We start from the raw sequence: 20,361 nt of genomic DNA, 5'->3' as shown, positions 1-20,361 counted from the left end.
ACAACAAATAAGAAAGCTGTTGTAAATTGTAACCGTTAAAAGTCTCTCTCTGCCCTTCTTTGAGGTTACGTTTCTGCCCCTCTCCTAGGTGAACCCTCACATTCCCATCCCCAAAAGGCCAGCACTAAATGCGGTTCACGGGACCTATAAGCTGAATTGCAAACATAATTCACAATGTATGGATATGTCAGGTCACGGGTTGCCATGGTTTCAGCCGAGCACCTCAACGACCTTTACGACAGAAGGTCAGTCAGAGGAAAAATGTGTTTTGGCACAAGAACACATTTAAATTTGTGTGAGATATTTCTATTATCTTTTAAGTGACTGCAACTCTTACATCTAATGACATTTCAACAGATCTTTCATTGTTTTATTATAATTTATTATTATTTTATATATTTTTTTTAAAGTCACTTTCCTGTCCGTTGGATATACAAGATCTGAATTGAGTTGTTTGCAGATACTTGTCAAGACATCACAAGACAGAAAACTGCATTTTTCATTTTTTTTATGTAGCAGCAAAAAATGTCATTATTTTTAATGTAGTAGCAAAAATTTAGAATATTACTTTTTTAACTCCAATTTTTTTCTCTTCTATTATCTTTATAAATAAGAAGTCAAATCTTGCATAAGGAAAATTTTACACTGTGCTCTAAGAAAGGGCCTATAACTACAGAGTAAGGGCCGAGGGTGCGAACAATTCCTTTTTAACAGCATTTCTATAACATTCATAAAGTACATGTACGTCACACAGCACTTTACAGTTTAAACAGTTACAGCATGTTAACTTAGTAAAAGGGACCTGTTTGAAATGGTGTTGTGTGGGTGAATAATGCAAAAGTATGACGTCATGGTGTTTAAAGTGTGACGTCTCTGAACTTGTGTCAACTTCTTTACAGATTGGACTTTCTCATGGGGTCGACAAACGCGGTAGATTTATAACCATCTCCCCCAACAAACCAGTAGTGGAACTTATGAAACCTTGAAATTGGCTGGGAGAGGTGGGTACGTATTTCAAGTAAGCATTATGTTTATTTAAAATGAGCAGTAAGACTCGTTTATTACTGAGATTGTAAATCTGTTCGACCCTGTGCAAAAAAACATTAAAGAATTTTTTATTAAAACGAGCTAATTAGAAACAAATCTTAAATATGACATTTATTGGAAAGAATGTCTTATGACTCAATTTACAGGCCAAGTCAAACTCAGTGATCATCGTTAATCTTGGTACAAACATTAGACTGTCCAAATGTCCAACATTCAAGCTGAGATCTTATCCTCCTTCCAGGATGAAATATTTATGTTTCCTCTCTCCGTTCAGACCTCCCTGGGTTTCTTCTGTTTTCGGCACTCTCTGTGCACTGCTAAAAATAATACCTGCAAAAATGTGGCCATAAATTTGAATATTTTTGTTTGTGCATGTAAGAGATCTCCCCCGAGCAGCAACCATGTGTTCAGTTCCTCAACCAAGAAGAAGTTCAAACAAACATCACAATCTGTCCATGGCTGCAAACTGTGACACACTCAACAGGACGTCCTGTCAGAGAGGCTCAGAGGAACTGTGACCACTGGTACCAATAAGCAATAAGTATGTGAAGAATACTTCGCTTTATCTGACTTTGATAAATGTTTCCACAGACAATACATCACAATGTCATCATGAGTAAACAAAGTGGACAACTGAAAGTAGAGCTTCAATAATTAGACCAGTCTCTAAAAGCAACATACACTGAGCTGACCACATTTCACAAAAGCACACTGCTGATTTTGAGGAAGAGTATTTCAGGACACCACCTTAACCTTCATTCAAGTAAGTTCATGAGCAAATATAAAAAAAATGTTCAAAAATGTAAAGTCCATCCTTTTAGATGTTGCACCTACAGTATGTAGATCCAAATATGCACAAACTTGTCTCTAAAATGTAGAGAAAATTGCAAACTAACAACAACACAACAATATACTTAGGGGAGCAAAATCAGAACCATCTTAACAGAGGTAATCATGCAATCCAACATCGGTCCTGTAGTGTTTCTCTCAGAAAGAGACTGCCTCTTCTTCCATACACAAGTATTCCATCAGATGTGTCTGTCTGCTCTGACAATCCTTTGACATTCTCATGCGATGCATCCTGACATTTTTCCATAGTGCGTGTTTTATTAGTGGAAGCGCCATATCGCGTTCATCCACAGCCACAGACACATCTGCCTGCGTCCTGGTGTCTCAGCTCATATATAGTGGCGTGCAGTAAATAAACCCTGAGTGAGAGATCTGCGGTGGCCTCCCAAGCTGTTAAACCCCCTGCCTGACTACCACTTGGCCAGAAAATTCAAAATATGGAGAGCACTAAATGTCATCCGTGAATCTATGAAGGATGTATTGTAAACTGATGATGTGCATGGGAGAAGGTAAGGTAAAGAGATGATGGGTTAGAGGGAGAAATGGAGAGAAACTTTTCAACTCTCTGTGAACCTAATCACAGCCTGATATGAACTCCCAGTAAAATACAAACAATCCCTGCAGCAACATCTGCGATGCTTTAACTCACTGCATGTATATCCCATTAAGCTGACATTTCCATTTTGGGTCTAACAACCCTCGCGAATCAACAGTGATTAAAATTCCTTTCAGTGGGTATCATATGTGCTGTAAGCCAGTATGGGATTACATGCCCAAAGACTGGAAGCCGATCTTTAATGATCAGGAAAAAAATTATATTTGGACTAAAGGAAACACTATTTTAGCCATGTGGAATTATTCAAGCTATTTGTCTGAGTTTCCTTTGGAAGAGCACTGATCAAATACTCTGCAAGCCCTGGTGCTTAAAGTCTTTGATTTACTTCACATTTGACTCTGCATCACACACAATGCAGTAGATGAAGGAGCAAACAGAAAAAATAATTAGTTAGTGTTATACATAACAACACATATATATGTATCATTTTTATTAAACAGAAGGAAATTACGATGTCATGCAGGAAATGTTGTGTTTGTAATGGTTATTATTACCAACAACAATCTGTGTCTGTAATTACATTATTCTCCTACAGTGAATGCATTCATTTACCTTTACTTCATAACTGTTTGGTTCCAAATATTAGGCTACTCATCCCAGATGGTTGTCAGGTGCTGAATGCTGTTAAGTTATCAAACAAGGAGTTGGAGTAAGGCATCAAAAGTAAATCTGTTTAGTCAAAAAGACTAGGGAAAATACTAAAAAAAAAATACTAAAACTAAATCATTAACTAAAATAATATCTAACATGTCTTACACTTCTCTCTAGAGATTTTATTCCAGCCCAGAATCTCAACTAAAGCTGTATCAAACTGATCCATCCATCCATCCATCCATCTTCAACCGCTTGTCCCTATCGTTGTCGCGGGGGGGCTGGATCCTATCCCAGCTGACATCGGGCGTGAGGCAGGGTACACCCTGGACAGGACGCCAGTGTATCACAGGGCACATAGAGACAAACAGAGACAGAAAACCATTCACACCTACGGGCAATTTTAGAGTCATCAATTAACCTAACACGTGCATGTCTTTGAACTGTGGGAGGAAGCCGGAGAACCCGGAGAAAACCCGCACAGACACGGGGAAAACATGCAAACTTCCCACACCTGCTGAAATGTCTGTTCCTTTGTGCCTTCATTTGTAATAAAATTAGATCGTCAGTTTTAATCAGCGGCTGCAGACAGTAAAAGACCTTTATAATCATAAATGGATCATACGTCTGATTAATGTTTAGTTCATCTGTTCTTGAACAGATACTGAGTGACTAGAGACCATTTGTGATGGGATCACACCAGCTGCGATGCCAAATCGGGCCGTGCTCATAAAGTGGTGGGTCAATGGCCCCTTCCCTATAGCCCCTACTTCTGGGGCCCATGCTTGGACCAAACCCATCTTTGAACTCAGCCTTTATTTTGATCTCCACCACCAACCTGTACGTAACCCTGTATAGGTCTAGGTTGTGAGTTTTCGCAAATCTAGGGTTAGCATCTAGACGCGACCATCTGCGTCGCTGAACTGCTCAACAGCAGCACTGTGAGATAACATAGTTTGAAGAGCGACAACAGTGGGAAATATTATTACAAGACATAAACTCAGTGTAAGGATGAAAGGCCATGTCTGTCTCCTGCGAGAAATCCAAATTAAACTTTTTTTTTAAATATGTAGACTATGTTTAGACTCTATGAAGACGGATTAACTTTCTTATGTAACGTTCTTTACTAACGCCACAAGTGTTAGTATTTGAACCCAAACCAAATTGTTTTTCCTAACTATGTTACATTAGTTTTGTTTGAATTCACAATGGAATTCCTAAAGCGTTAAAAAGTGAAGCTAACAGAGACCGCTTATAATTACGGCTTTCTGAACCTACTAGTAGATGCAGCAGGCTCCTTCTAAGCCATAACTGTGAGGCTGGTAACCATTGGTAACATGCATTCAATGAAGTGATAACATTTGAAACAGGCGATGAATGAATATTAGTTATGCATCTGCTTCATCGGGAAAGGGCCTAAAAGGAATTTTGCATCCCAAACTATGAAAGAAGAATACTAACCATAAACAAAATTACAAATACACCTTTAATATCTGCTCATAACAAATGAAAACAACATACTTGCACATGCAATATGTTGTGTTGCGTTGTTTTTTTGTTTTTTTACCATTTTCTCTCATTTAGTTTCTTGCTGTAAACAGATGATGTCATAAGGAACAGGACGTAGGAGAATCTTTAGCTACTGTGCCACACAGACTGTTGACCACATATGTAACTGTATGACTTGTTGCAAATACATGAATGATGTTGGATTGTCAGTGTAAACTGTGAGCAAATAATGGCAAGCTCAGTGGCAGCTGTAACTGTGTGGCCTGACCACTTGGCAAAAGGATCGATGCCCTACAGCAGAGTACAACAACGGTTACTGTAGCAGGCTCACAAGTCGACTGTTTACAGTGTCTTTCTTTAAAGAAGACTGTCAAACCTCCATTTAGAGAGCTACTCAATATTTCCTACCACTGGAGGATGCGGGTATTTAGGGGGTAAACAAAAATGAGTGTGATATAACACAAGATGTAAAATCTCAACAGCCACTGGTCTTACCACAGACCCCCCCTGGACAAAGAAAACAGACAGATGAGCATAAAAAAATACAGCATAGTGTCTGCATGTCAGTTTGGCCATTCTTTCTTCTCTGCATCCTCCATCTTTCTCCGTTAGAGGCCAGCAGCTGGATTTCCTCTCATTCCTCTGTGTGTCTCCCTTTCTGTATGTCTTCTTCCTATGTTCCACAGAGTGAAAATATTTCACAGTTACCATGAATGTACGTATGCAGACTTCCCACCTCATTTCTGGGAAATATCACTCTATTACACTGTGCCAAGCGGTCACACAGTAAATAGGTTTGATAGTGTGACGTTTACAGGATGTATATTTTTATTTAAGCTGTTGTTCACCATGTAATCATTATTTAATGACAGATGGCCAGTCCAACAGGGTTCTGCGGGAAGCAAACAATGAGAAAATAATAAAAGAGCAATTTTAGATCAGGTTTTTTTTCTTGACTTTGAAAGACCAAGGATGGAACCTCAGATGGTGACGAGTGAAGTAAGTAAAAGAAGGCTGAAGAGATACAGAAGAACAACATTGTTTTAAGGGATTACAATCAAATGAATCATACATATTTTAGATGAAAAACATACGAGAGGAAAAGACTAAGGGGCACCCTTAGCCTTCACCTGAAAACTGTCACTTGAAGAGACACATACTGACCACTAAGAGATGCAAAACAACAACAAATACACAAAAAATGTCTACAAAGAGACCCAAAATTATTACAAAAAAGAGTAAAACAACCATAAAGAGACACAAAAAGACCACATAGACATAAAAACAACCACAACGAGACTACTATAGATATAGCAGAAGTGAAAAACATCTGTGGTACAGTACTATGTCCTGTTTAGTCTCACACTTCATCAGAAAAAAAAGGCAAAATTTGCTTAAAAAAGCCCAAAGAAGAAGCAGTAAAGGAGCAGAAATCCACACAGAATCTTCAAACACAACAATTCTGTGAAATCTTACATTCTTCAACTTACACTGGGAAACTGTTTGAACAGCCCTGAATCAAGATTTTGGCAGAGCTATCCACTATTCGCTGGAATCTAAAGTAATTTAGAAAACAGATATTGAACTGGGCGCCAGAGTCAGGAGATAGACTGTGATGGACAGGAAAGTCCAGAGCGAGAAGTCTTTGAGGTCTTTGGAAGTGATGTCTTTCATTGATAAAGGAAGAGAGTTGGGAGGAACCGGCATATAAATGTTATCCAAAACAGTTGGCTAGATGTGGTAGTTGTTAACAGTTTCTGGGTCACATAGTTCAGATATTTGACTTTGCTGAGAACAGGACATTGCTATGGCAACAGACAACAAATACTGCAATAAATCACATTGTAGTATTGGCTGCAACCAAATGGTACATGTCAAGTATGAAGAATAGAAAATGTTGAAGACTGAACTGCAACTACAACTTAGTTTATACCTACCTACTCTCTGTGGAATTCCTGTGTAAGCCTATAGATTTACACCTTCTTGTGTATCAGTTTGAATTCAAATTGGATTAACACTAAGTACTATAACATTTCTTAAAACCCTGCACATCCTTGCACCACAGATGTATTTTATCTAATTGGACCTCTTCCTGTGCATGTTCACCTTCAACCTGTGCATCTGGTCTAATCAGCCTGAATATCTTAAAACACCTGTATGGGTGTGTAGGGACCTCGACTCTTGAAAGTTTCCCTCAGAAAAGAATACAACAAAATAACCAGGATACCTTGAAACATAAATATCTGTACAGTAAGTGCTTAGCCATGTAGAAAGACATAATCATAATCATTGATTTTGGTCTGAAGTCTAATTTTACACAAAACTCCATAAGGGAAACTCCAGCTTCTCCAATGGCCACGTTCCATCTCTGAATGCAAAGCATGACATTTGTACAAAAGGAATCTACTGTAAATAGCTAGTCAATGCCCTGTGAGTATAAAACTCCAAAACTTAAAAAAAAAAAAAAAAAAAGTTAATGTACAATGTATGTATTTTAATGTGTTTCTGAATAACTTTTGAGTCATATGTTTTTTTCCCTGTATTCTATGGATCCAGATAAATCTATCTTTATAAGCCAAGTCCTAGATGTTTTTTCCCACTATTTTGAATTTTGTTCAAATCAGTTTTTTTCCCGACTCCTCCTACAAATTTTGAGCAATCATTACCAAATTTGCTATAATTTGCTATAACTGGCCCTCAAATTTTGCTCAAATGCTATGGACGGCGCTTATATTACAAAACATGTCATTGCTGGTGGTCGTGACAAATTTGGTGCCCTTAAGCCAATAGTTGGCGCTGTCGCAGGAATCTGTCTGTCTGTGTATGCATGACTGTCCTTTTCATATCCCAATAAATGGTGTATTGTTGAGGACTCAAGGGAATACATAGTCGAGTGTAAAGTCAAACATGTGAGCGGTTAACGCTGCAAGCAGCTATACCTGGGACCAAGCAAGAGCCAGACCCAAAAAGGCACGAGTTTAACAGAATTTCATAGGTTGATGTCCAGATATTATACGAACCTGTTGATGATAATACATTGAACATGGATATTCTCACACGCAAAGACATACATTCACACTTATCACATTTATTTTCTGCCCCCTTCTGTTCAACCCATGTACCTCTGCTTGGAAAAAACCACAACACATCTCTGTCGACCACAGTGTCAGTCCCCCCCACTGATCCAAGCTGCTGATGAACCAAAGTTTCCACTGTGGAGTTATTTTAGGAAGCAGTAACAGTCCTACAGGGAATAAGAGGGTTTTCCACAGCAGGGTCCAATAAGAGAGGTCAAAGACTCACTATCCAGTCAGGGAGGAATAAACCAAGCCATATTTAATAACATGAACATCCTGGAATCCAAAGGGAATCCCCAGTAAGGATAATTTAATGATCAAATAACTTGCTAATTAATTGATAAACAAATGATGATATTATTATAATTTTAAAGTATGTTTTGGTAGAATGTTACATGAACCTCTCTGTATTCATGTCTTGCTATATGAAATGTTGTCTCCAAACTGGTCGTTTTATGTGTGTATATTGCGTTCTTAATGTCCCGTCTATTTTTGTATTCTTGTTGTGGAACCGAAGACAAATTTTCACGTTGTGGACGATAAAGTTTTCATATTCGTATTCGTATGTTTGTAGTATCCTCTTTCACAGGATCTCACAATAAAATGTTCCTCTCTTCTCCTTCCAGCTTTTAGGCTGATCTCTGACATTCCTTCCTGTGTGTCGTCACAGTGCCAGCAGAACAGCTTTGCTATATAAAGTCCTCCTCTCTGTGTCCTGAGCCAGAACGACAAAGAGATCACAACCTTCTGCTACGCCACAGCCAGAGAGGAGGCAAGACTCAACCCCCAACCAGAGGACTCAAATCCGCTTCAATAAAGACTCTAAACACTTTTTAGACTGCAGATATCTTTTTGTTTCTGCTCAACAGGAAGATGACCAATCTGTCAGAGAGAGCTCTTTTTGTCTTCTTTACAGCACAGGTAGGCATTACAACAATAACTAAGTGTTTTCATTTAGATATTGTTTTATATTGTACCACCAGATACTCCGTGTATGAAGAGGTTTAGCAATGTCATTTTATAAACACAAATCTTTTCACTTTGGAAGCTGTTGGTTTATTTTTAAGACGTTAATTTTAAGATTAGCTGATATCAAGACAAACTTCCGTTATTTTCACAGATTAAATCAAGTGCAATTTTAAAGCATTACATGATGTCTTATTTTGCTTAAATTAAGGAATTGAAAATCATGTTTTAGATACTTCTTTACCAACAGTATACAAATGAGTTTCACTGAGCATGTAGTTGTTATTAAAGTTTAGGCTACTGTTTGCTATTCTGCGAATGACACCTTTTTGTACAAATGTATAATTAAAGGACACTTCAAAAAGCTTTTGTATCCTGTAAAAATTAGAGGACAGGGAACTTTACATTTTGCATTTATTAGTCCCAGTTAATAAGTAGTAATTTTGGATTCGAGAGAAAGAGATCTTTAACCACATGTAAAACACCACTTCATTTTCTCTCCCACCCAGGTGTTTACACTAGTCTGGTCCCAGGTGTGTCCTCGTAGATGCCCGTGTCCTAAGGAGCCCCCCATGTGTCCCGCCGGGGTTCCTTTGATCCTGGATGACTGCGCCTGCTGCCTGGTGTGTGCTCGTCAGAAAGGGCAGGTCTGCTCCGACATGAATCCATGTGAGACACGTAAAGGGCTGCAGTGTGAATACAGTGCAGACATCCACAAGAGGACTGGTGTCTGTGTCGGTGAGTGACATTCCCTAATGTTGTATGTCCAGTATATAGTATGTGCTCTGTAGATCCTGACGTCAGTTATACTTCTTGTGAATGAGATATGTTTTAATGTGCATAAAATAAAATAAAATCTGTTTTGTCTCTTTCCTCCAGCTCATGAAGGAGATGTCTGTGTTTTGGATGGTTCCGTCTATCAGAACGGCCAGACTTTCTTCCCCAGCTGTAAGTACCAGTGTATGTGCCGCGATGGGCAGATCGGCTGTGTGCCACGCTGCAACGTGGATGTGATGCTACCCGGGCCAGACTGCCCCATGCCACGCAGGGTCCAGGTGCCTGGAGAGTGCTGCGAGAAGTGGGTGTGTGAGCCCCAGGCTGAGGCCAGTGCACTGGGCGGCTTTGCCATGGCAGGTGAGTGGAGACCATACAGATAGACACATACAATCACCTATTCCTCTTTCTGACGTTAGTGCCACTGCAATGTGAGGCACACAGTTTAAAGGTTATGTACATTTCTCTGACCTGATCAGGGTCAGGGAGCAGAAACCAAGAAAGAAAGGAAAATAGAGTTGGGTCTTAGAAAGAAGGAGGGAACGCAGAGGAAAAAGCCAGTGTTCAGTCTGGAATGTGATACAGCAATGTGAGACGTCACTCTGCAGTCATTTAGAGCCAATCAAGGATCATGTTGCCTACTGTCCACCTGTGTGTTCCCTCAGCCTATCGTCAGGAGGAAACAGTGAGCTTTGACGGTTGGGACCCCAGCCTGAACTGCATCGAGCAGACCACTGAGTGGGGTGCCTGCTCTCAAACCTGCGGAATGGGGGTGTCCACCAGGGTCACCAATAAGAACCGTCGGTGTGAGATGGTGAAGCAGAGCCGTCTGTGTATGATCAGACCCTGCGACGACCAGCAGGACCAGACGCAACTAAGACAGCTTGCACAGAAGGTATTTTTTGGCTATATTTTGGGGATTTGGATGCCCTATTCTTCATGTATGAGTTTCAACATTTGTTTTATCATAAATAAATGAGAATACTGTACTTTTTGTTGAGAACCAGCTGGATTCTCCTCATAAAAATCACATTCTTTTCCAGAGAGAATAGTCCACATTCACAACCTCTTTTTCTCCCCGCAGAGAGGCAGTAAGTGTCAGAGGATGGTGAGGAGCGACACAGCCGTCCACCTCTCCTATAAAAACTGCAGCAGCGTCCAGGCCTACAAGCCTCGCTACTGTGGATCCTGCACTGATGGCCGCTGCTGCACCCCTCACAGAACCAAGACCGCCGTGGTGGAGTTTCAGTGTGCCAACGGTAAAACCACCAGGAGGCCGGTCATGGTGATCCTGACCTGCGCTTGCCACAGCCACTGCCCCAGAGACAACGCTGTATGGCCGCCAACAGAGCTGGGTTACAGCGGCTACAGGTCATAAAGTCACTGTTGTGGGACTCTTCATTTTAGATTAAAACAAGACCATCTGTGATATATCCACAGTGAAAATAAGACTGTATCTGCTTGTTATTGTCTGAACCTTCTATTCATAAAATGAGTGTCCTCGTTTGTGTTTGAGATCTTAGAGACATAAATAGCTCTGTATCTCTTTCTCCTGGTGAGGGACTAGTTGTGAAACATCCTTTGGACAAATAAGTGACTTCTTCACTATTGTTAAATACGTAGAATCAAAGCACTTAAACCTTGTGATATACTGATTCTCTCCATCTTTGCAAATCAGGGGGGAGTATGGTACCAAACATTTACAACAGACTGGACAGTTGTTTGAAGATGCTTTTATAATTTTAACTTAGAACTCCCTCTATCCAAGAGGTCAAATAGTATGAAGGTGTAATATGAGTGTCATGGTCTTTTGAAGCTTTCAAAAACAGATTTTTTCATTGACAGTCAGGTTGCCCAATCAGGAAGACATATCGTTTTTTAGACAAAGAGCATGAAACCACAGTGTGTTTTGTTCAGCCTAGATCAGAAAAGCGCTTTGGTAATATAAGGGAACAAACACCTACTGTACTGTAACACTTTGACACCTTAATCTAGAAAAAAGTTATGATAAGAATGTTGTTATCCCATTACTTTCAAATTGATAAACTAGAAATGGTTAGGCTTATCTGTTACTTTTAGTGACGCTGCCATGGCAATGTTTCAACTACGGGACACATTTTTAAAATAACTGTGTACTTTGACCTGATCCAAGCCAACAGCTCAACCTATAAAGAGAGGTCACTGTAGTAACTTAGTGTCATTTCTAACATCTGCCTGAAATCTTACCCCCATTGTATGATATTCCCATCAATAAATGCAATTGTATGGCGGTTGTTATTTAGGTTTAGAAGGTTTTTTTGTGTATTAAAATAAGTGCACATGAACAACATCTATTTTTATAATGACAAAAGTTTTGTAAATACTTGCTGTATAGCTTGTTTGACTGAGTGTGTATGAAATACACAGCTTTAATAGGTAACAATGCAAACAAAAACTGTATATATTATTAGGTGGTATTGTTTTGCTTACTACTTGAATTATACTGCAAACTGCTTGTTGCTGTATCTGTTTGAATAATACTGCAGAACCTTTGAAATAAATGTGTATTTTTTCTATCAAAGTTTTAATCTCTTTACTGTGTTCAACACAAAAATCACATGTTCTGTCATACAATTATTCAGGCTAAAAAAGATGACAGAAAGAGATGGTGCTTTAGTATTTTCTTTTCATGCCGTACGTCTACTCAACTACACTGTAGCTTATAAAATATGACAGTTTGTTATAAATTAAACTACCCACCAATATATATGCCTATATAAGTATAGCTGAAATATTAGGCTGATTAATCAATTAGTTGAACTCCTTAGATTGTTTCAGTCATTTTTATTGTAAAATAAAAGGATCATAATTTCTTTCAATGGAGATTTCACACATCTGCATTTGGTGTGAACCTCTTCCTCTAGATTCTTTTAAGAGTCCAGATGTTTATGTTGTCACATGGGACCCAGAAGTCCCCAATCCCCCCGGAGCTCCACTGACAGTGGGAGGTGACCCTTTGACCTCAACTCCACCTGGAGGGTCACAGTGGAAAACCCTGTTAGCCCCTGTGGGATTTCTACTGCTTCCTAAAATAGATCCTCCATGGAAACTTTAGCCCATCAGTAGCTTGGATCAGTGGAGGACTGACAATGTGGTCCACACATCTGGTTTGTGCTGAGCAGAAGAGTGAGGTAATGTTACATATTGGTTCTGTTTATGGATCTAAGATTTTGATCTTATTCTAGTCTTACATTCTCTTTAGCTGCAGGATGCTAAGAAGAGTACAGAGTCTGTCTGCCTTTCTGCCTTTCTGCCTGTCTGTCTGTCTGTCTGTCTGTCTGCCTGCCTGCCTGTCTGTCTGTCTGTCTGCCTGCCTGCCTGCCTGCCTGCCTGTCTGTCTGTCTGTCTGTCTGTCTGTCTGTCTGTCTAACACTTTGGTTCAGACTGAAATATCTCAACAACATTTTAGATAGATGTCCTCATCGGATGAATCCTAATGACATGTTGATCCTGACTTTTCCTCTCGGTCCACCATAAGGTCCACATTTATGGTTTTGAGTAAAATTTTGCAACTATCTATTGCCATTAGATTTGGTATAGAACATAGACTGTATATAAACATTAAAGGAGAATTTAGGGATTTTCTATCTAAGATCCTATTTCTCCATGTATTTCAATAACTAATAACTTTTTGAAATTAGTCTAATACGTGTGCAAGCATGAACACGTATTAGCCTGGTTGCCAAGAAAGTGAGCTACAATCTAATCAAATGGGACAATTGTGCACCAACAATATACATCTAAACATGAGCATGTTAGTGTTTGGGAGAAAGAAAAAGAGAGACAGAGACAAAGACAGACACAAAGACAGACAGACAGTCCTAGAGATGCAAGCAACCACGACAGTAACAGTAACTATAATAATGTCTATAGTAATTTGAATATGACTAACCTGTTATGGCAGTTAATATACCAGAATTATATGAATGGTAGAAACAACTGCATGTTAAGGTTATATATAGAATATTAATAATAATAATTATGTGGGTAAATATGATTAATGATACGATAGTAGTAATAACAGCTGCAATACAATGAGATAGACTGATAATGTTTTTATGGCTATGATTATTAGAGCTTATAAAACTAATGATAGTATATATGAAGATTAGTAATAATAACAGCAAGAAGCATCAAGCAGGACCCCGGCAGCAGGCACCACCAGGCTCAGCAGAGACCTGCGAGACGAGAAAACACAACAACTTCGGGGAAGAAAGTGAATTAGTAACATGCATTAATGGGACATGAATGATACAGATAGAGAGGATAGAAGCTCATTGTATCACAGGAACAGTAGTATTCCCCGACAGACTAGGCCTATTATACCATTATTGTTTCACTCTGTGTTTTCTATTTTTCTGAACTTTAAATGCAAATGTGCCTATACAGTAGGTACCAATGTGAGCCTCATATTGAAGTGGGATAAAGCTTGGCTTGTTTAATACAAAGTTCCTTTTTGTATTATTACCTGATCTCTAAGTGATTTTGAGAGGAATCACAGAACGTCAAATAACAACACTGTGAGTGTTATGAGCTGATACTAGCTGACAGTCTGGCTCAGTGAAAAGTAGATCATCTAACTGACTGACACACTGGGCACCTGGATGAATGGTTGACTGATGGATAAAATGCTCCTGACAGACTTACTGATGGGCCACCTGGATGGAAATATCAGACCAACTGAGCGACCGCCAAGCTGCAGCTCAAACTTCCTGACTGATGTGTTTTTAGGCCATGTTTTCTTTTACGCCTCCCTGTCTGACTTATGAGATATTGCGTATGAGACAGAACACTGTGCAGACAAGACATGGCAGGTTTCCTGACACATTTTTAAAATCACTTTAATTACTGCAAAAATAATGAACAGGATTTTTGTGTTGGAGGCTGTGAAATGGCAAAGCACATGCAGATGCACCAATGAGAGATTATACTGTGAACAACTTCACAGACTGGCTATGTTTGCAGACACTGCTCTTTCAAACAGAGTCTCTCTCTCTCTCTCTCTGCCGCTACTCTGTGAACGGAGAAAGCATACAGAAAAGTTAGGCTTTCATCTGTATACACTTCTGAAAGTGTATACAGGTGTGGTTGACCAGGTTTAAAATGTATGTGTGGTGATTTTTAAGTCACCTTTTCAGGCTAGCCCTTTCTGATGATACGTAGTGTGTTTATTATGAATGCATTTTTATCTGTATATTTCATTACTGTTGTTGATGTTATAGTTTTGTAAAGTGTCCTTTGGTGACTTAAAAGGTGCATGAATGCATGTGTGGCATAAATCATGTCTAAGTTCTTATTATTCAAATATGACTTACTACAGAGAAGTTGTGTTGTGTCTCAGCCATATGTTAAACAAAAACATTTTCAGAATACTACATGAAATTAATCCTCATACATGCATTTTTGCCTGGCGTTTATTCTGATTTGTATTTGGGTATGGCACATAGGCAAACATTTTTAAAAAGGTTAAAAGGATTCGACTGACAAACCATTTCTGTCAAAGGGTGGAAGTTGAAAATAAAAAAAACAAACAAATATGTAATAAAACACAATGTTGATGCTATTTCATTAACATGTCAATAAGGTAGGTAGCTTTTGCTAATCTCTCAGCTACCACTAAAAAAGACCTCTGTCTCTTCAAACATGCCAACAATTTGTTTATCTTTTCTGTCAGCCGTTTTTATCATCATGATGAGTCTGATAGTGGCACCAAATATTCCCTGAGCACTGAAAGGTGTAGTAAAAACACCAAGCACACCGGCTTTCCATTTACATATAAAGGAATAGGAACTAGTCCAATTTTCTTGGAAAACCTGACACTGTGTGCACTTTTCTCCTATATGACAAAGACATTTTCCACTGGCAGCTCCTACAGGAACAGTCTCGCTTGTCAGTGCTGTGTGATGTAGCCTGTACCTAAGCACAGTGTATCCAGCAGGACCTGCTACTCTTATTAGGACAGCACCACACATTTATTTAAAATTTTGAATTAATGACTTATCTGCAATTTTCACACTTTGCAAAGTCACTCAGTGGGCCAGATTACACCCTCTGGCCATATGTTTGACACCCCTTATACAGACAACTGTGTGTAAGTATGTTTCCTGTCTAAACTGCAGTGTTTCATCTTCATCTTTATCTTAACTGAATGGCGAGTGTGGGCTGCTGTTTAAGGATGTGTAGATTGCTCCCTCTAGTGGTGTATTTGAATAACGCCTCAATGATCATGTATGTCAATCAAACAGACAAATACCTCTGGTGGAGTATACATACACTGATACTGAAAAACTGTGTATACACTAAATGTCTAAATTTGGATTTATTACAGAATTGACACTCCAATCATGTAAGTTCATAATGTAAACTTTATGTAAATTAATTTTGTATATCAATGACAGATAATTCAACACCAAATGAATAAACCAGCTTACAAAGTCATTATTAAAACCAGACTGTATATATGTATATATGAACCTTTATCAGTTGGTTACATGTTAAAGTGAGGGAAGAAGATGCACCTCTGCAGGTACACTCTTCACTGTAGCATGGTTTTATTTATTTTAACTGTTTAAAATGTACAAATACAATAAACTAATGCAAAGAGAAAGACAACACAAATAAAGCAGTATGTTAATGCGGTATCTGGAAGTTGTGACCATGCTTTTATCTTCTGAACCTCCATCCGTAGCCTCTGTGTCCAGCTGTCCTCCTCTGTAGGACTGTAGAAAAGGTAAATTCTCTCATTGAAATTGCAACCGGTAAAAGAGTAGACCAGAATGCAAGTGTCTGCATCAACAAAGGACACTAATCCTTCATCATAGTCTACAAACACAATGACTCTCTTAGGTTTCTTTATCAAGAAGAAGTGGACAGGGACGTGAAGAGCATTGCAGTTTGCGGCAGTTCCCAACCTTATGACCCAGTTTTCATTCCCGGGTATGAACATCCTCACCCCATGCATCGACTCTTCTGAATTCCAGCTGGTGCTCCCTTCGGCCTGAACCTCACGGTAGAAACTCCCTTCAGTACAGTTTCCAGGAACATACCTGCCGTTTCTGTTGAACTGGTGTGGAATCCACCACATGACAGGATCATGCATTTGATTGGACACAACGCGGTTTGCAACCACTTCATCTTTGCCTTTCCTCTTGGTCTGCACTGCCACTTTCACCTTCTGAGCCCTCTTTCTGTGCTTATGTTTAGTTTCCTGTACTTCCGCCTTTTTCTTCGTCTTCTGAGCTCTCTTGACTGCATACGCTTCCTCTAAAGGGACCGTATGATGATCGCTGTGCTCTGTACACAGGGCACAAACACACGTCTGGTCAGTCCTGCAGAACAGCTCCAACATCCTGTTGTGTTTCTTGCATATTTGGCCCTCCAGGTTATGCACTGGATTAGTCAGTTTGTGTCTCTTTAAGGCTGCCACTCTCAGATGAGGCTCTAGGTGTGTCTCACAATAAGAAGTCAAGCACACTAAACAGGTTTTAGAGGCTTTGGACTTGTTGCCAAGGCAGCAGTCACATGTCACATGTTCTGATGTGACAGGAGAATCACTGTCAGCTATCACACAATGTGTCTTGAAATTCTCCACAACCTCTCTGAATCCTGTGTTGACACAAAGTCGGAGTCCTTTTTTAAACTTCTCGTTGCACAGTGGACACTGACACTGCTCTTTGCCCTCCCAGTGCCTGGTGAGACAGGCTTTGCAGAAGTTGTGTCCACATGGAATAGAAACAGGCTCGGTGAAAACATCCAGACAGATGGAGCACAGGAACTGATCTTCAGACAGGAAACTACAGGCTGTGGCCATATCTAGAGGAGAAGAGAGGTTTTAAAGCTAAAACCATCCTTTTTTGTTTGACTCCTCAGTGCTACTGCTGTGAGCCATGTTATCAAAAAAAAATGCAAAGTGTATTACATGTAATATTAAACGGTAATCTACAATATCAGAATATTATATAAGTATATGTACACGAACCGAGAAGTTGAACTTCAGATTCTTGGATGCTCTGTCTTTGTATGCAAATGGACGAACCAGTCTGTGTTTACCACTTTCATTTCTCTGTAAATGATGCAATGGTGCTCCTCCTCCCCCAACTGATACTCCACCCAGCTGCTCTTCCATTAACCCCTTGTGATATGACATGGCATATGATTCTGAGATTCATTTCTGCTAACAAAAAACCTTTAATTACGCTTTCCTTGCTAGTGTTAGTTTTTGTCTGTGTGCCAAAACGTACAGACCCAGTCGACCAAAACAACAGCGACTGAAACCACAGCGAGCATGTGAGCCCGCCTCAAACACTAAAAGAAAATCGGCCTCTGAGTCAAGTCAACTAATATCAAATAATTTGTAAGTTATTTCGCTTTCAAAGGGTTAACATGACAACGGTGATACTTCAGTGCCTCTGAGATGAAATGAATCAGTGCACAATATTCTCTCTTGAGCCAATCTGTTTTTACCTTTAAGATGGAGTGGAAAAATATCACATGATGAATGATTTTAGCTGGTGGTGATGTTTGTGCTTTTAATTTCAATGTCAAATACCATTTGACCACCAATACACTTTAAAATGTGCTATTTGATTATAGCATTTAAAATGTTATTTTGATATGAATATGTCACATCATTATTTTAGAGATAAAGTGATTTACCATTATATTGCAAAGTGTGAGGCCTAAAAAGTATGGCACTGTGCAAAATAAATATACCTCCCCTCTCCTGCCCTCAGCCAGCAGTCTTCTTGATCTCAGAAAAGGAAACTCATTTCAGGAAGTGTAACAGTGCCAGCGGCAGCAGCCCTGAGCAGGGCCAAATAGTTGTGAAGTATTTGGGTTTTTTTCCACTGTGAGACTCAAATCAAATACATGCTATAAGTATTGTTAATCATTCATTTGTGCAGGAGTAAAGAAGTATTGGAGTATCTTATGTTAATGTTTCTGCTAAAACATTGCATTTTTATTTGTTAATTCCTCTATTTATTCTAACTTTGTTTATGAAATACTGTTAATGAAGAATATGGCATTTGTGGTAAAGTATGGCACTGACATGTGATACTAACTCATAGCACATGTGCATTATTTTTTTCCTGTTGTCAAGCTGCCCACTAACATGGCCTGCAGTTCCCTCTCTGTCCTGCAGGAGTCCTCACAGTTTCCCACAATTCAACTCCATCTGACATCCAACCCACCAAGTCCATTTACAGAATACCATAAGCCTGGTTTGATACCTGTTCCTGCTCACCTGATGTGATAGTTGTAGTCCTTTTTAAAGTTTTTGCCTACATACTTCGCCCCTTGTGCTTTTTGTTATTGCCTGTCCGGGCTGCTCAGGACCATCATTGATGCTGTAAACCTAATAAAAGATGGTAAGATGACAGAGGAATAAGGTATAAGTGGGAAAATAAAATGCATTGACAAGATGGGAAGATGTTCATGGAGTGTCAACTTAGGTAGGTGATCTACGTTTTTCTTCTTCAACAGCTACTTATTGGGCTGATGTTCGGTCACATTCAACCCCATTCATTCTTATCCCCTCCAATAGTTTCTCAGTTTATATCAACTGCATCCTGCATAAATATGTTGGCAGTCAGCCTCTGGAGGTTGTTCAGTTGCTTTACAAGGATCTGTTTAAGTGTAAGTGTCTATTTCACTGATTGACAGTTGGTAGCGGTAGGGCAGGAGGAAGAGCATCAATGCGCCAATAAGAGCAAGAAAGTGAAAGTGCAGCACAGTGGTAGGGACTGCTGTCTCATAGCAACCTGGGCTCAAACCCGGGGGGGGGGGGGGGTTTGCATGTTCTCTCCGTGGGTTTCCTATAAGTGCTCTGGTGTCCCACACCATAAAAGGCATGCACTGCCCTTAAAGTACTGGCATTACATCTGGAGTTGCTCCCTGGATGCCGGACAATGGCTACCCACTGCTCCTGAAGAGTTAGGATGGGTTAAATGCAGAGAATACAGTTCTTGTATATGCAAAATATAAATGGCAAAAAAATTATTTCCTTTCCTATAAGTGAAGACTGCCAGCAAGTAAACATGGATGTGAACATGCAGAGGTAATCAGCTTTGCAAAGGATCCTTATGAGGAAGTAAAGCCACTTCATAGACCAAGAATACTAACCTCATGTGTGATTGTGTGTTTGTGTGTAACTCTCTGCAGCTTCGCCCTGTTGCATTGAAAAAAAACAAAAGTGTGAAGTCAATGTGCTGCTGCTGTGGCTGATTGAAGATTAAAAAAGACTCATCAACAACCTTTAAATACCCTCACCTTTAATAAGATTGCATTCTCTGTTTGTTTGTTCTGAAGGTCATTAACACAACAAAGAATGTACATTTCATCTGATAGCTCATTACCATATAAAAGTGAAAATCAAATGTGGCTCCTACACCTCATTAAGACTAAGTATTCTTAGTATTTCTGTTTCAGTCTCTTTGTTGCAGCTCATACTGTAGTAATGATGAGGGCGGGCAGAGAGGAAGCTTGGCTCCTTCAGCATGAACTATATAATCCTGTGATTACACAACTGGATTAATTATGACACACACAAACTGACATATATAATATAAAAGCATAAGATAATGCTCTAATTTTCTCATAGTTTCACATATATCCTTTAATAGAATCGTTAATAACATATTTTTTTATTTAAATTCATTATACTAAACTAATAATAATAATAATAAATTGACAATACAAGTCATAGAGCACAGACACAATTTACCAGCGTATAAGAAAATACATGTGTTTTTTTGCTTTAATAGCCTGTGGTCAAGTCATACATTCACACAGTAAAAAATTGATTATAAGCATTCATCTTAAACAGTTTACAGCACTATGTATGTTTAGTTATGATAGTGTATGAAAGATGTATGTTACAGTGATCCTTGTTTT

The 20,361-nt window shown here is 39.3% G+C and overlaps 2 protein-coding genes across 2 annotated transcripts; one reads left to right on the top strand and one right to left on the bottom strand.

The window, feature by feature from the left end:
- Nucleotides 1-8,427: 8,427 nt before the first annotated feature.
- On the top strand, nucleotides 8,428-11,895 carry LOC310951103 (CCN family member 3-like). Its single transcript, XM_083919192.1, has 5 exons — nucleotides 8,428-8,610; nucleotides 9,165-9,393; nucleotides 9,535-9,789; nucleotides 10,095-10,324; nucleotides 10,514-11,895. The coding sequence occupies exons 1-5, from the start codon at nucleotides 8,563-8,565 to the stop codon at nucleotides 10,805-10,807; spliced, it is 1,056 nt and encodes a 351-aa protein (XP_083775318.1). The 5' UTR covers nucleotides 8,428-8,562; the 3' UTR covers nucleotides 10,808-11,895.
- Nucleotides 11,896-14,980: 3,085 nt separating this feature from the next.
- LOC310951126 (uncharacterized protein) lies at nucleotides 14,981-17,512 on the bottom strand. The gene is made up of 2 exons (XM_083919226.1): nucleotides 17,447-17,512; nucleotides 14,981-17,280 (listed from the first exon to the last, which is right to left on the bottom strand). The coding sequence occupies exon 2, from the start codon at nucleotides 17,276-17,278 to the stop codon at nucleotides 16,037-16,039; it is 1,242 nt and encodes a 413-aa protein (XP_083775352.1). The 5' UTR covers nucleotides 17,279-17,280; nucleotides 17,447-17,512; the 3' UTR covers nucleotides 14,981-16,036.
- Between the last annotated feature and the right edge of the window lie 2,849 nt (nucleotides 17,513-20,361).

This window comes from Echiichthys vipera (genome assembly GCF_963691815.1).
Source record: "Echiichthys vipera genome assembly, chromosome: 8".
In the NCBI taxonomy this organism is placed as follows: domain Eukaryota; kingdom Metazoa; phylum Chordata; class Actinopteri; order Perciformes; family Trachinidae; genus Echiichthys; species Echiichthys vipera.
The sequence above is the reverse complement of the archived record's forward strand: the minus strand, read 5'-3'. Positions and strand labels throughout refer to the sequence as shown.